Source organism: Nicotiana sylvestris, chromosome 1 (genome assembly GCF_000393655.2).
Source record: "Nicotiana sylvestris chromosome 1, ASM39365v2, whole genome shotgun sequence".
NCBI lineage: Eukaryota > Viridiplantae > Streptophyta > Magnoliopsida > Solanales > Solanaceae > Nicotiana > Nicotiana sylvestris.
In genome coordinates this window covers 49,380,178-49,394,264 of record NC_091057.1, presented here as the reverse complement: position 1 = coordinate 49,394,264, position 14,087 = coordinate 49,380,178, and the positions used below count along the sequence as shown (strand labels likewise).

The window sequence follows — 14,087 nt, the reverse complement described above, 5'->3', positions numbered from 1 at the left end:
TAGTTGTTTTCCTTCTCATTCTTGATATTATATTCAATAGCTTCAAAGTTATTTATGCTGAAAAATCACTTTTTTAAGCCAATGCAATCAGGTCCATAGTTTATAACGGATGAACTTCAGCTATATGTGATTGAAGTGCAGGCAAAAATTAAATTGCCGAATTTCAGTCATATGTGGCTAAAGGCATGCAAATTGCTTGAACTTCAATCATACTAGTCTGAAATAAAAATGCTTGAATGCAGGCAAAAATGCCTGAATTTCAGCTATAATTGCACGAAGTTCAATTTTGTATGTGACTTCTCAGCTTTCGAAGACAGGATCGTATGTCTGAGGTTGTTCCCGAAGTGATAGATTTGCAAAATATTATAAACTTAGGGTGTGACTTAAATAGCAGCCCTACTATCAATTATCTATGCACTTCGCCCTTAAGCAAAAATTATTGTATTTGTCTGAACATGTAGCTAACATGGCAGCTCCGGCCCTGGTTCATACGCAAAACATGATTATCTTTTTCTTCTTCTTTTTTTTGGGAGAAACCATGCTCATCCCATCAATCAGAAAGACATGATCAAAACATGATTACCAATACATCAAAGAACATTGAAATTCATGTGACCTGGTTAATAATTGACGCGACAAGTTTGCATTCGATGAAAGTAATACGTAATATGACCGGTCTTATTATATATGTTACAAAATCTCAATGTGTTTGTCATTCAGTAAAATAAATGACATAAATCATATACTCTTATATAAAAGGTTTTGCAATTAAATTCGTGAATTCAAATATTGAAATTTCTTCTTCCAAAGTGTGGGAGCGACATTCGAAGCTATAACCATTATTCTGTCAGGTATCAACCTAAAAGACAGTCAGTGATGGTTAGTTAACAGGAGAGAGAAAAATTAGAAAAACGATTTAAAAAATTATTCTCCAAGCGGAAATAGACTAAATGGCCATACAAATTTGACCAAAAACATGTTGACCTGTTCCAAATCCTAGCAAAATTACTTGTACCAAACGACTTGTATACTCCCTTCGACCTTTGTCCTATTTTATACGAAGGTATTTCAATTTCGAGAGTTAATATTCTTCTTTAATCGAGTTTCTTTCATATTTTAAATTGTTAAGTATTGTGACTTATAGTACTTTTTATGTAGTTTTCAAATATATAAATTTTATTTCAAAAAATTTAAAGATTCTATGTTCAAATTAACGGTCAAAATTATGAAATTTGAATTTCGATAAGCGAAAAATGTCACATAAATTGAGACAAATGGGATATTTGATATTGATTCACAAAAACAAGAATACAAACAATGTAAATAGAATCATACATTAGAAAAGTTGAACAATTATCCATGTTAGTGACCCCTATGTAACTATATATAATGAAAAGAGAGATATAGAATGGATAGTATATATAGGAGGCATAGCAGTTACATTATAGGATCGTTTGAGAGAACCAGGCTAGTGGTATGGTTGTTCTATGGGACCATGCCAAGGTGAATGTCCACAACTTTGTTCCTAGCAATCATGAAATACATGCAACCATTGAGGTATGCCCTACTAGATTCAACTGGTTATTTTCTTTAATTTATGCTAGTACTAATTCAGTTACTAGAGACCAATTGTGAAAAAATATTGAAAGCATTACGGACAATTATAATGGGCCATAGTTGAGGGTGATTTTAATAATATTTTTAGAGATAATGAGAAGTTAGGACGTAAACCATTGAACCTTAGACGAGCGTAAAAACTTTGGTCTAGTCTTAACTATTATAAATTACTTGATTTTGGCTATAAGGGTTGTAAATACACTTGGTCTAACTATAAATTCACCAATAATAGCCTTATTATGGAACATCTTGACAAAGTCTTTGGTAAAGACCAACGGATTCAAATCTTTCCAAATGCTTCTATAACTGATCTTCCTAAAACCCACTCGGATCATAATCCTTTACTCATTAGCCTCATTCCTAAACAATGCCACCAATTTCCTAAACCGTTCCGACTCGAACCTTTTTGGTGTAAGCACCCCCAATTTAAAAATGTGATAACAAACGCATGGTGTAACAACTCCTACACCATGGCTACATCCACCTTTAAGGATAATGTCATTACTTGAAAAAATAACACTTTTACTGATATTTTAAAAAATAAAAAATGTATTCTCTCTAGACTCAAAGGCATACAAAATTCCACAACTTACCACTCGAGTACCTTCCTCCAAAATTTAGAAGCAACACTAAAACATGATTATAATAACATTTTGAAAATAGAGGAAAATTACTGGAAACTACGATCTAGAATCCATTGGCTAAACGAAGGAGATGCTAACACAAAATTTTATCAAATTATGGCTACTAACAGAAAAAGAAGAAATAAAATTATTTTCTTTAAGGGTGATAATAATAAATGGATTGATGACTCTGAAGCCATCATCAATCATACAAGTGATTATTTTAAAAAGGTTTTCACAACTTTTCATGTGTCTAGTGATTGGAATAGTATAAAAAATGACCCAAAAAACTTTAATAATACTGACTTATCCTTTCTGGATAATCCCATCACAAACTCTGAAATTATCAAAGCATATTTTTCTTTTAAACCTTACAAAGCTCTTGGCTCGGATGGACTTCATCCCTTTTTCTTCCAAAAATATTGGAACATAATAGGCAGCTCAGCTATTAGCCTCTGCCAGGACGTTTTCAATAGTGGAAAATATTCGGATGGCATAAAAGATACTCTCCTATGTCTAATTCCCAAAATTTCTAATGCAAATAACTTAAAAAACTTTACGTCCATAGGTTTATGTAATACTATTTATAAAATCATTACTAAAGTCATTACTAATCGCTTGAAGCCTTTCCTAAACACCCTTATCAACCCCTTTCAAGCTAGTTTCCTAAAAAATAAAAAAGCTAGTGATAACGCTATCATTATTCAAGAACCCATCCTCAAAATGAATAAGTACCATGATAAAAAACACAATATGATCCTAAAAATCGATCTAGAAAAAGCTTTTGACCGTTTTGAATGGACCTTTGTCTATAGAGTCCTCACCTCTTTTAAATTTTCCCCCAATATCACAAACTCATTATGAACTGTGTTTCGTCAAGTAAAATAGCTATCCTTGTTAAGGGCTCTAGAACTGCTTACTTTACCCCTAGTAGAGGTATTAGGTAGGATGACCCTATGTCTCCATATTTATTTATACTTTGTATGGAAATGCTTTTTACTCTCATCAACCACAAGGTGGATATGGAATGTTGGGATCCGGTGACTATAGGAAAAAAAACTATCACCAATTAACACACCTTTTCTTCGCAGATGATCTTACTCTAATGGCTCAAATCAATAAAAACACTACAACTACTATTAAACAATGCCTAGATTTATTTTTCTACCTATCAGGGCAGACCATTAATAGGGCAAAATCAAAAACCATCATATCTAAATAATGCCCTAAAAATAATGGCTCCAATCTTCAAATTTTCTCAATATCAACATTAGTCATGCCTTTGGTAAATACTTAGGTTTTCCGACTACTAACTCGAAACCTAGAACCTCTGATTTTCAATTTGTTCTCGATAATATGCTTGCAAAATTGGCTACTTGGAAAACAACTGTCTTAACATGGCTGGCAGGTGCGTTCTGGCTACCTCATGCCTAAACTCCCTCCCAAATCACATTATGCAATACACTCTACTGTCGTCCAAGATTTTTAATAACATAGACAAAATTTAGCGAAATTTTATATAGAGTACAAATGCCACTTCCAAAAAACTCCATCGTATTAACTAGGGAACCATCACCAAACACAAGAAGGAAGGCAGATTAGGGATACACACAGCAAAGAATAAAAATCTAGTGAATCAAGCCAACCTATCTTGGAGATTCCTCACTAACACACATTCCCCTTGGGCAAAGTTTGTAGCAAAGGTATTACTTGGTTGCCCCATAATTTATCGAACCTCAGTGTATGGAATAGTCGTTGGATCCACCAAACTCCACAGCTACGCCAATGCATATACGGTCCCCTAACTCAAAAGGACAATATTCTAGCAATTAAGGATATCTGGATTAATAGTCATTAGGACTTATCCAAATTATCCATAGACTTTCAACCTAACTTGATTAACAAAATCACTGCTGTCACTCCCAGCCCAAAAATTTGTGATACCCCTATTTGGTCACTAAACATAAATGGGCTATTTACTAGCAAATCATGCTACAATCTATTAAATAGTCAACCAAACAATGCTAAGGACTTTGCTTGGATTTGGGTACTAAACTATCCCAACAACTTAAAATTCTTGGTGTGAAAATGCTACCACGACAGGCTACCAACTAGAAGCTACTTAAACCACATTGGTATAAACATTGACCCTAATTGCACATTTTGTAAGGGTCATAGTGAAACCATTACTCACATTTTCATGGATTGCATAGCTGTGAAGGAATTTTGGCTCTTCTTAGGCTTGGATACGGATAGCTGGAATAACACTAGTAATTGGCTGATAATTACGAACAAAGCCTTCTTACAATATGCTTATAAACAAGCAGTGAAATATAAACTCCTGACTGAGAAGGAATCTATACCGCACCAAAGGATTCCCATCGCAGTTAAATGGCTTAAACCCCCTTGTAGCTATATTAAGCTCAACATTGATGGATCATTTAAGGAAAACACTTCTCTTTGTGGCTTTGGTGGCCTCCTCAAGGACAGTAGGGGTCAGTGGGTACTTGAGTTCCAAGGGTCTCTACCTGGCTTATCTCCCCTACATGCTGAGTTGATGGGACTAAAAGTAGGCTTACGTGTTACCAAGGAACAAGGTTACACGAACATAGAAGTAGTATCCGACTCAACGGATGTCATTACCTGCTTAGAAAATGGAAACACAATCTTTAACAATATTATTCATGATTGCAGGTTATTAATGACTCAGGTGAAGGCTCAAAAAATCCAGCACAACTTCAGGGAAGCCAACAAGCCAGCACACAAGCTGGCTAGGAGCGCTATTCATGACAACAATAGCAGGGATCTCAATATTATGTACTATGCCCCTCCTTTTGTAACCGTTGCATTATCTTCAGACTATGAAGATGCTATCTACCTAGTTAAAAACATTAGCAAAGATGTCTGTACTAAGCTTGCATCATTTGAAAATCAAAATGTCATGCGAGACATTATAAATTCCTGTAATAGCCAAGTAAGAAATGTCCTATCGGACACAGATAATATTGTAAACTCTATTTTGTGATTCCTATATATATAAAGATCCCTGCTTATCAAAAAAAAAAAAAAAAAAAAAAAAAAAAGAGTTCAAGGAGCAGGTGTTATACAGTTAGTATATTTAACCAAAAAAAAAAAAAAACAAGAATACAAAAATGCAGAATGGCATGAGCCTTTCGTTATAACCCATTTAAGCACTTAAAACTCAGAGGCGGATTTATAGCCTAGATTATGGTGCACGTGAACTCATCCGCAATACTTCTTATTCTCCCTAATCCCATTTTGTACTAAAGCCCCAATTTTGGTTGTGTCTCTCACGCTCTCTCTCTCTCTCTCTCTCATGCTCTAGAACCCTTGTTCTCAATAAGATTTTGCTCTCAGACCCACACCGGTTATTTTAAGTGACTTCTTTTATTTGGTTTTGTTTCTAAAAAAAGGTCCTTTATTCTAAAAGTTTCAGTATTAACTCATATACTATGATATAGTTGCACTTGGCAGGACATTTATTTGTTCTCACTAGACGTAGTGGTGTACCCATGTTTATGAAATCCTAGATCCAGATCCGTCTCTGTTGGAACTACATCGAGAAATCATTAAAAAATCAAATTTCACCTTGATGTTCTAATAGAATCTCAATTATTGACTCGCATGGGGAAAAAAGAGGCTCAAAAACCACGCACAGATTCTGTGAGCTTATCTAATCTGATCTTGTGCAGGTTAGATTAGGTGTTGTTCTCTACGCTGATCTTAAAGTTAAAATTAACAAGGAAAGAGAAGTAGAATCTCTGAGCTTTTCTTAGTTGATATTCTCTAGATTTGATTTGATTAGACATTTATAGGATTCTACTCTTTCAACTCGTAGATATAATTGAAGGTATATCGAATAGATTCACATTCATCTGTATAAGAGATTTCTTCGTGTCGGTTTGTGAGTAGCACGAATTCGTAAGTTTAAATTCGATAAGAAAAAGAGAATTTAGCTAATAGAGGCGTTAATACAGAGAAACCATTTGGTCAGAAATTTTATAGCGAGTGCGCCACTGGAGAATATTATAACCCCACCAATTGATTCCCTGGTTTTATCCAGAAAGGAATAAGAATCTGTCAATTTTCAATTTCAGAAATGCATAGCGTTGAGTCTACATACTCCAGTATATCACAATCTTTTTCAGCACACTGTCAGGGGCGGCGCACTAGAGACCGAGGCACAAGTTTGGCCTAACTCAGCAACTTTGAACCAAACTCTATATTAATCTTAAGAAATTCATTTAATATGTTCAAATTATTAATCTAGAATCAAATAACTTAAAATGGCTAAAATCCTAAATCGAGAAACTTCAAATTATGGCTCCGCCTCTGCCCACTGTCACAATTATAGTCTTGTAACAAATACATTTTTAACTTTATAGAGCCGTGGAATCAACCATTAATACTTGCATCAGGGTAGGCTGCCTACATAACACTTCTTAGGGTGCAACCATTCCCCAAACCCAGCGTGACTACGGAATGCTCCATGCACGAAGCTGCCTTTAAATATCGACAAGACACAAAATCTTGATAATATGAAGAAAGTTCTTTGAAACTTAATAGACAAATGAAACGTTGATGTTTTCAGTTCCAAGCAGCAAATTAATTGTCGTCGAATTATGATAAACACAAAAAGATAGTATAAAAGATATAGAAAGAGAGGTAAGGAAGGAGATGAAGTTCAAATGGCAACAACAATAATGAAGATTTCTCAAAGAAAAAAGGTGATTTAAGTAATTATGTACACAAATTAAAACAAACGTAATGTACAGAAGATGTTTAGAGTAACATGCTTTTTTCTACTCTGTAGCTGCACATTCTTTGGTTCTTTAGTTTCTGTACTGTCTTTTGTGCTAACATCCGAGAAGTTACAGTATGAAAAATGATAATCAGCTTTAGCATCTTATTTGCATTATGCACCATTGCTTCTCATTCGATCAATTTCCCACTGGAATTATTGCAGTTCCAAGCAGTAGTCCCCTCTGTTAAAGCACAAACAAATGCAAAGTCGAAATTTACAAGCCACAAGAAAATATTGAAGGTAATAACAACTCGGTAGTAGCATGGCTAACGCAACGTTATGTGAGACATGCTAAGATACTTGAACTTTTATCAAACGGTGTGTCCGTGTGAAAATTTTTATCTGTTCTAATCTTTGGTTATATGTCGTAAACCATCTCAAGTAGAAAACACCGAGAAAGTTAAGCCACAATTACTATGAACTTCTTTTCCGAAGTTGCATAACCGATGCAAGTGACAAAGTTAGCACAATAATCTTATAAAAATTGACTCCTTGACTTTATTAACATGAAAACAAGACCTTGTTCTATGACAATTGCCAAAGACTACGAGTAAATGATATGTTTGCAAATTTGAACTCTTGCAAGGAAAGAGGTAGAGCCAACCTTCAAGACAGTCATTCACAAGCAATTTTAGTGTCAAAGCTGCTAAGGCATATAGCGAATGCCTGGAATGCTGATAGTGGATAGCGGTAATCCATTGTAAACACGTCCTTCCCTACTTTGCCAAACTGCAGAATAACTTTCTCGTGTTCTGGTCCAGCCACACCATTCTCTGGAGAAGCCACCAACTGAAAGTTCTTGACCGAGGCGACAGTTACGCGACCATGAAAGTTCAAGCACCAGCACTGGAGCTGCTCATGCCATCTGGGAGCCTTGTTTTTCAGAACAAGTGAACCTTCTCTTTGAGTTTCTAAAGGTCCAGATAAGGACTTCTCCATGCGATTTGATTTGGATCGAAGAAACCGAAGTGGAAGTGAGGAATCACTATTGCCCATTGGAAAATCAACCTGTATTGGAGCTACACCTCCAGGTTTAATGGAAGAAACCGGGATAGCATCCATTACACAGTGCATTCTTCTCGGCCCCCTGCTAGTTACATAAGATGAATGACCTATCATTAACCGTCCAATACTGACCAATGTATTATTACCAATAATAACATTTTAGTCCATAGTGCGAAGAAGAGCAGTAATTAGAAGTCTCTTCCAAGCTTTTGCAAGAAAAGCAAAGCCGTACCTGGCTCCAAGTACATTCAACTCGTACGAAATATGAGCAACTTCATAGTTTCCAGCAGGCACTCTAGGATTCATTTGTTTTGAGCCCACAAGCCTAGTGGAACGGCTCTTCACCATTTTGGCTCCAGCATAAGGTAGAATAGCATCATACACAGTGAACTTGGTTCCAAGGAAATTTGATCTAAGCCAAAAAGAAAATGACTCGTTAAACACCATCTAAGCATTACCACTCACCCCATCAACACAAAAAGCAAGCCACACCTTAGTTTCCCGATACAAGTTCCACCTCCCTTTGACATTTCATCTGCATCTAGTGATATAATGTAGTCAGTGCAGGTCGGCCTCCTGTATTTCCGAGCAGCAAGGAGAAACTTGCCATCATCAGCCAATGCTGCCACAATAAACAGATGAAACAAAAATGACAGATGATTCCAAACTTGAAGATGCAATTCTAGCTGAACGTAATCATGCTTCCCTCCACACAACTCCTTGCTCGAAAAGATGAACTTCAACAAATTGAAGGCCCGTGTTCTGAAAGAGTGAATGCTCACCTTGAGTCAAACTGAGGTAAAGATGATATGTTTGTGTTGCCTGGTTTCGCTTTATAAAACACTGAAGGAGTGTCTCTCGTGGACCAGGCTGCAAAAACAGGGAAATACTTTCAAGAACACACAAAATCAAAGATAAAAGTAATAACAAACTTCATAGTTGATATGTAACTTCTTATGAGGAACTTTAAAATTTCATTACTTTCTTACTTTCATTCGACGGAGGGATGACCTTGTTTTTCCGAAATTACACAATAATTTGACAGTATAATTTTGTATCCAGTATGTGGATATAAAAATCATCATTTTTGCATAACAATAAAACTTGGAAGAAACTGTTTAGAAAGAAGAAAAAGGTGATTAAGCATATAATTGTCGAGAAGCTAGAATAGATACAACCAAAAACATGGAAGATGAACCAAATAGTTGGCTAGTGCCTAACATATAGCATTTCACAAGCTTCCTAATAAGCCAAGCTAATCTTGAATTTGAGTATATGCCTTCAGATTAAGCCTTGAAGAAATGAAGCTGTATTTGTTTTAAAGGGTAAAACCACTTAAAGAAACAAGAAAACTCCAAATCAAATAAACAAATTACTTACAAATATAACTACCTCAAATCCTAATGCAAATCACAAAGAAAATAAACACATCCTTAATCAATTGAAGTGGGAATTTTTTTTTTCTTTTACCTGCTTAACTGAAATTGGGAAAGTTAATTTGCCAGAAACTTCAGGGGTCTTTACCAATTCCTTCATAATCTCTCTCCAGCTCCTACAAACTCCAGCACAAGCCACAACATTTTTTCTCAAAGGCCATTTAGATTCTGTATCCTCAATCCTTTTAAGAACTTCTCTTAATAACTCTGAAGGCAAATTAGCCCAATAGCTTTCTATAAACTCTTCATCAATCTCAATCCCTTCTGTTTCCTCTGCCACAGCTACCACTGAGCTGTGGCGAGATCTTGATTTAGACCCATAACCCCACTTCATCCCAACCCCAAAAGATAAACAAAACAAAGAATTCTCAAACAAGCCTTACAAGATCAACAAAAACAGACCCATCTCACAAAATTTAAGACTAAAAATGCAAAATCTACAATTCAGAATGTAACTTAAATCTAGATCTGAAACCCAAGATTCACCAAAAACCAAAAAGATCAAAACTTTAATCGCCAAACACCAAAAAGATCTAATCTTTAGTACTCATTGATGTCTATGCTCAAGACCCATCTTCAAAAGAAAGCTGATATATGCATTAACACACAAAATTGAAGACAAAAATAAAACAACAACAACAACAAACCAGATGGGGTTTGAATAAAACTGAAAAAATGAGGAATTGCTGAATCTTGAAGTGAAGTGAATAGATAGAAATCAAAGAAGGTAATTTGGAAGGTGAAAATGAATAATAGTGGAGTATATTTATGTGTTTAAGATTAGGTTTGTAGTGTAAGAAGAAGAGGTGGAGGAAGAAATGAGGAAGCAGATGTGGGTAAAGAAGAAAATACGGAAACTACTGTATTTTTATTGTTTTGTGGAAAAAGGGTACGATAAATACAAACAATTACAAGAAAATACACATGATTTCACGTCATAATAAAAAATTGCCCATATTTTTACGCTTTAACCAATCTAGCCCATATTGTACATATTTGGGAAGCACTAGTAAATTCAAAACTTGTGTTCTTACGATCATTGTTTCTAAAAGCTATGAAGTTAAATATGTATTCTCATAATCATTATTTTCACTCTCTCTTCTTCTCACTTCTTCTACATATGCTTCAAAGAGTTGTCCGCTATTACTGTTTCTTACCATGTATCACCTGGTTGCAATGTAAGAAAAATGAAGAGTAGAATTTCACCATTGAAGACCATTCAAAGCTTTGCTTTCGAAATTAGGATTTTTTGAGTTTGTTAGTTGTTTGGATTGGGTGTTGTTCCAATTGATTGAAAATATCAAAAGGAGTTCAAAATTTAAATTTGAAGTGATTTGGAGTAGATTTGTGCAAGAACTGAGTTGAATTTTAGAAAAGACGCAAGGAAGAAGACGAAATCAGTTTTTTGTATAATTATGTATAATCTTATATAATAGTGTATATAAGTGTATAAACACATCTTATACATCTTTATATAAACGTCTGTAGACGAACTTCTTTCACGATTTTCAGTTGCAATTTTTGTTCAAAACCAGTCCAAATCTCCATTAAATGACTTCAAATTTCATATACAACCTCCTTATACTATTTCTAACAAGTCTAAATAACACTCACTCCAAATTTCTCACAAAATCAAATTCGAAATTTAACCCACATGTTTAAGCTTGTTAAAAAATTAATTTTCACCATCCAAATGGATTTGGTTTGTTGAACTAATATTTGAGTCACAGTTACTGATTCGAAAATTAACTTAAAAACTTGAGCAATCTTTTTTAAAAAATAAATAGTAATTTTTAGAATCTATTGGAGTTGGATGTTGAATCTTAACCTATTATTTTTGGGCTAATTGGTTATAAATTGAAATATAGGCTTTAAAATTAAAAAAATAGGGAGCTCAGTAGTTCTTAGTAGAAATAGCGTAGGGTAGCCACTGTTTAAGCTGGTATTTACTTTTTATCCAGTATTTTTAATGCTTAGCAATAGTAGTCACTAGTCTATTAAAATTAATATGAAAAGATTGTGTTACCTTTTCTTCTATCTCTTTTCCCAAACGGAAATGCAGTGTATTTATACTGTTTCATTTCCGCATCTAAGGTACGCAATCGTGTATTCGGAACCTCACCTTCACCCATTGGTAAGGAAGGTCAACAAGAGCACCAAATGGTACGAACTTTTATTAATGCTACTAAATATTAAATGCCTTTGGTTATAGTTCTTGTTGATAAGCTAAACAAGCATGAAGAACATAAGGGAACGATTACAAAAGCAAAAGGAGAATGGGGAGAGGTTCCAGATTTTAAAAAAAGATTAAGATATGACGTTGTGAAAATAAGAAAAAGAGTGATGAGTAAACAAGAAATGCAATTCCTTCCCAGAAGTTAAGGACATGTAGTCCTGAAGTCCTAAAGTTAAATTCAAAAGTTAAAGACATGGTCCTGAACTTAGAGTTTCAAGTTCAAAAGTTAAGGAAATGTAGTCTTTTGAAGTCCTAAAGTTAAGTTCAATAGTTAAGGACACAAGTTCAAAAAGTTAAGGACAGACAGTCCTTAACTTACAGTTACAAGTTCTAAAGTTAAGGACAAACAGTCATTAACTTACAGTTATAAGTTCAAAAGTTAAGGACAATAGGTCCTTAACTTTGATTTCCAAGTTCAAAAGTTAAGGACAGACAGTCCTTAACTTACAGTTACAATTTCAAAAGTTAAGGACAATAGGTTCTTAACTTTGACTTACAAGTTCAAAAGTTAAGGACGTTTGGTCTTGAAGGTTGAGTTCCAAGTTCAAAAGTTAAGGACATGTAGCCTTGAAGTCCTGAACTTGACAAGTTCAAAAGTTAAGGACATTTAGTCCTGAAGTCCTGAAGTTAAGGACATGAGCAAAAGGGTATTTTCGTTCGGGCAGTTAAAATTTATTAAAACAGTGGCTAAAGGCTAAAAATATTTTAAACAATAGCTTAAAAGTAAATATATGTATTATTAGTGGTCAACCGTAGACTTCCCCTTATTCTTATGTGAAATTTTCCCCGATAAATACTGCTAAGTAGGGGATGTTGTCGAGAGAGTGCTTGTAGATAGATAAGTGAATCATTGGTTGAGTGGTCCCACAATTCCTTTTGTGTTTCCTTTTTTTCCCGAGTATTTAGTAGGAGAAAGAAAATAAAAAGCTTTTGATAGGTGATATTCTTGTTTGGATTGTTGTTATACGTTGGTTTCATAGTACACCGTATCCGATTGTATTGTATTATATTATATTATATTATTTGATAAATATAATATTTGAATAAATATATTATTTGTCGTTGTTTTATGGTATCACGTACCAACAATATAAAAAATAAACTTATAACATTACTAAATAAAATAAAATACGGAATAAAATTATTATATAAAAAGTATGGTAAAAGATAAAATATGATTATTTAATAACAAGAAAGGGCAAGACGAGAGGAAAAAGGTAAGGTAACTATGCTACCACACCAAATTTGTCGTTACATAAAGGGATAATTTTCGTCGTTACGTAAAGATAAATTTTACAATACAATAAATAAAACTTAAGTAATAATCAAAACAAACTTTATACTTAAAATAACAATACGATACAATACAATAGGTAACAACCTCCAACAAATGGAATATACAAAATGGCTTTTTTACTTCCGAGCAAGGCATTTTTAAGTTACTGGCATTTTGTGTTAAAAGCGAAGCGGAAGATAAAGTTGTCCTATTTCAGGAACAAGATTGACTGTTTTAACTATTTGAAACAATACTCAATGTCCAAAATTACTCAATTATTCATAAGAAATTTATTAACATCTTAATATTACTCCATTCTTCTTTTTCTATATTTCAAATATAGAATAAATTAAATTTTGAAAATGAAGTATGTGCGATTACTTAATATTTAAAAGTTGGTGATAAGATGTAAACTACATGGAAATTTTCTAATTGTTAATTACACGAGTTTACATTTTTCATGTGGTAATTCAAAGATATTAATTATGCAAGTAGTTGATTCAAATAAAATTCATTTATTCTGAAAAATAATTTTTTAGATAACTTTAATTATTAAAATCCCAACTACAACAAAAGTCTTTGTATGATAATGACTCATAAATAACGAGGATATGTAATTGGTTTGAATGGGATAGTAATGGCGTATAAATAATCTTAGACTAAACTTGTACCAACTTCTTTTTTGTTAATAAACAAGTTGGTTCATTGAAAATAACACGTTACCTTATCTTATACAAATAAATGCAACCAACTATTAGTGTTTTAATTATATTTTTTATTTCTTAATAGTTAAATATTCAAGGTTCAATTCACACTAAGCTCTTCTTGCCCTTTTACTTTCAATGCTTTTTTCAATTGCATCCGAAAATCAGATGCGATTTGTTGTATTTTCTATATAGCTTTTAAGAATAAAATTTTATTTTAAACAATAAGAAATCAATGTTTAAATTCATATAGAAAGTTAGATTCGTTGATTTTTATATTTTCAGTGACGTGATAGTAATCTCTTTTCTCCTTCATTACTCAAATTATTCTTTTTTTTTATTTATTTAGTTAAAAGCTTATTAAA

The 14,087-nt window shown here is 33.6% G+C and overlaps 1 protein-coding gene across 4 annotated transcripts; it reads right to left on the bottom strand.

The window, feature by feature from the left end:
• Positions 1-6,950: 6,950 nt before the first annotated feature.
• LOC104239552 (tubby-like F-box protein 3) lies at positions 6,951-10,376 on the bottom strand. 4 transcript variants are annotated; one of them, XM_009794209.2, is made up of 6 exons: positions 9,541-10,314; positions 8,853-8,940; positions 8,563-8,692; positions 8,303-8,482; positions 7,670-8,152; positions 6,951-7,246 (listed from the first exon to the last, which is right to left on the bottom strand). In XM_009794209.2, the coding sequence occupies exons 1-5, from the start codon at positions 9,838-9,840 to the stop codon at positions 7,681-7,683; spliced, it is 1,170 nt and encodes a 389-aa protein (XP_009792511.1). In that variant the 5' UTR covers positions 9,841-10,314; the 3' UTR covers positions 6,951-7,246; positions 7,670-7,680. The 4 variants fall into 4 exon arrangements, with proteins under 4 accessions (XP_009792511.1, XP_009792510.1, XP_070008677.1 ...); XM_009794208.2 differs by having other exon boundaries at positions 7,670-8,155; positions 9,541-9,973; XM_070152576.1 differs by lacking the exon at positions 6,951-7,246 and having other exon boundaries at positions 7,541-8,155; positions 9,541-10,376.
• Between the last annotated feature and the right edge of the window lie 3,711 nt (positions 10,377-14,087).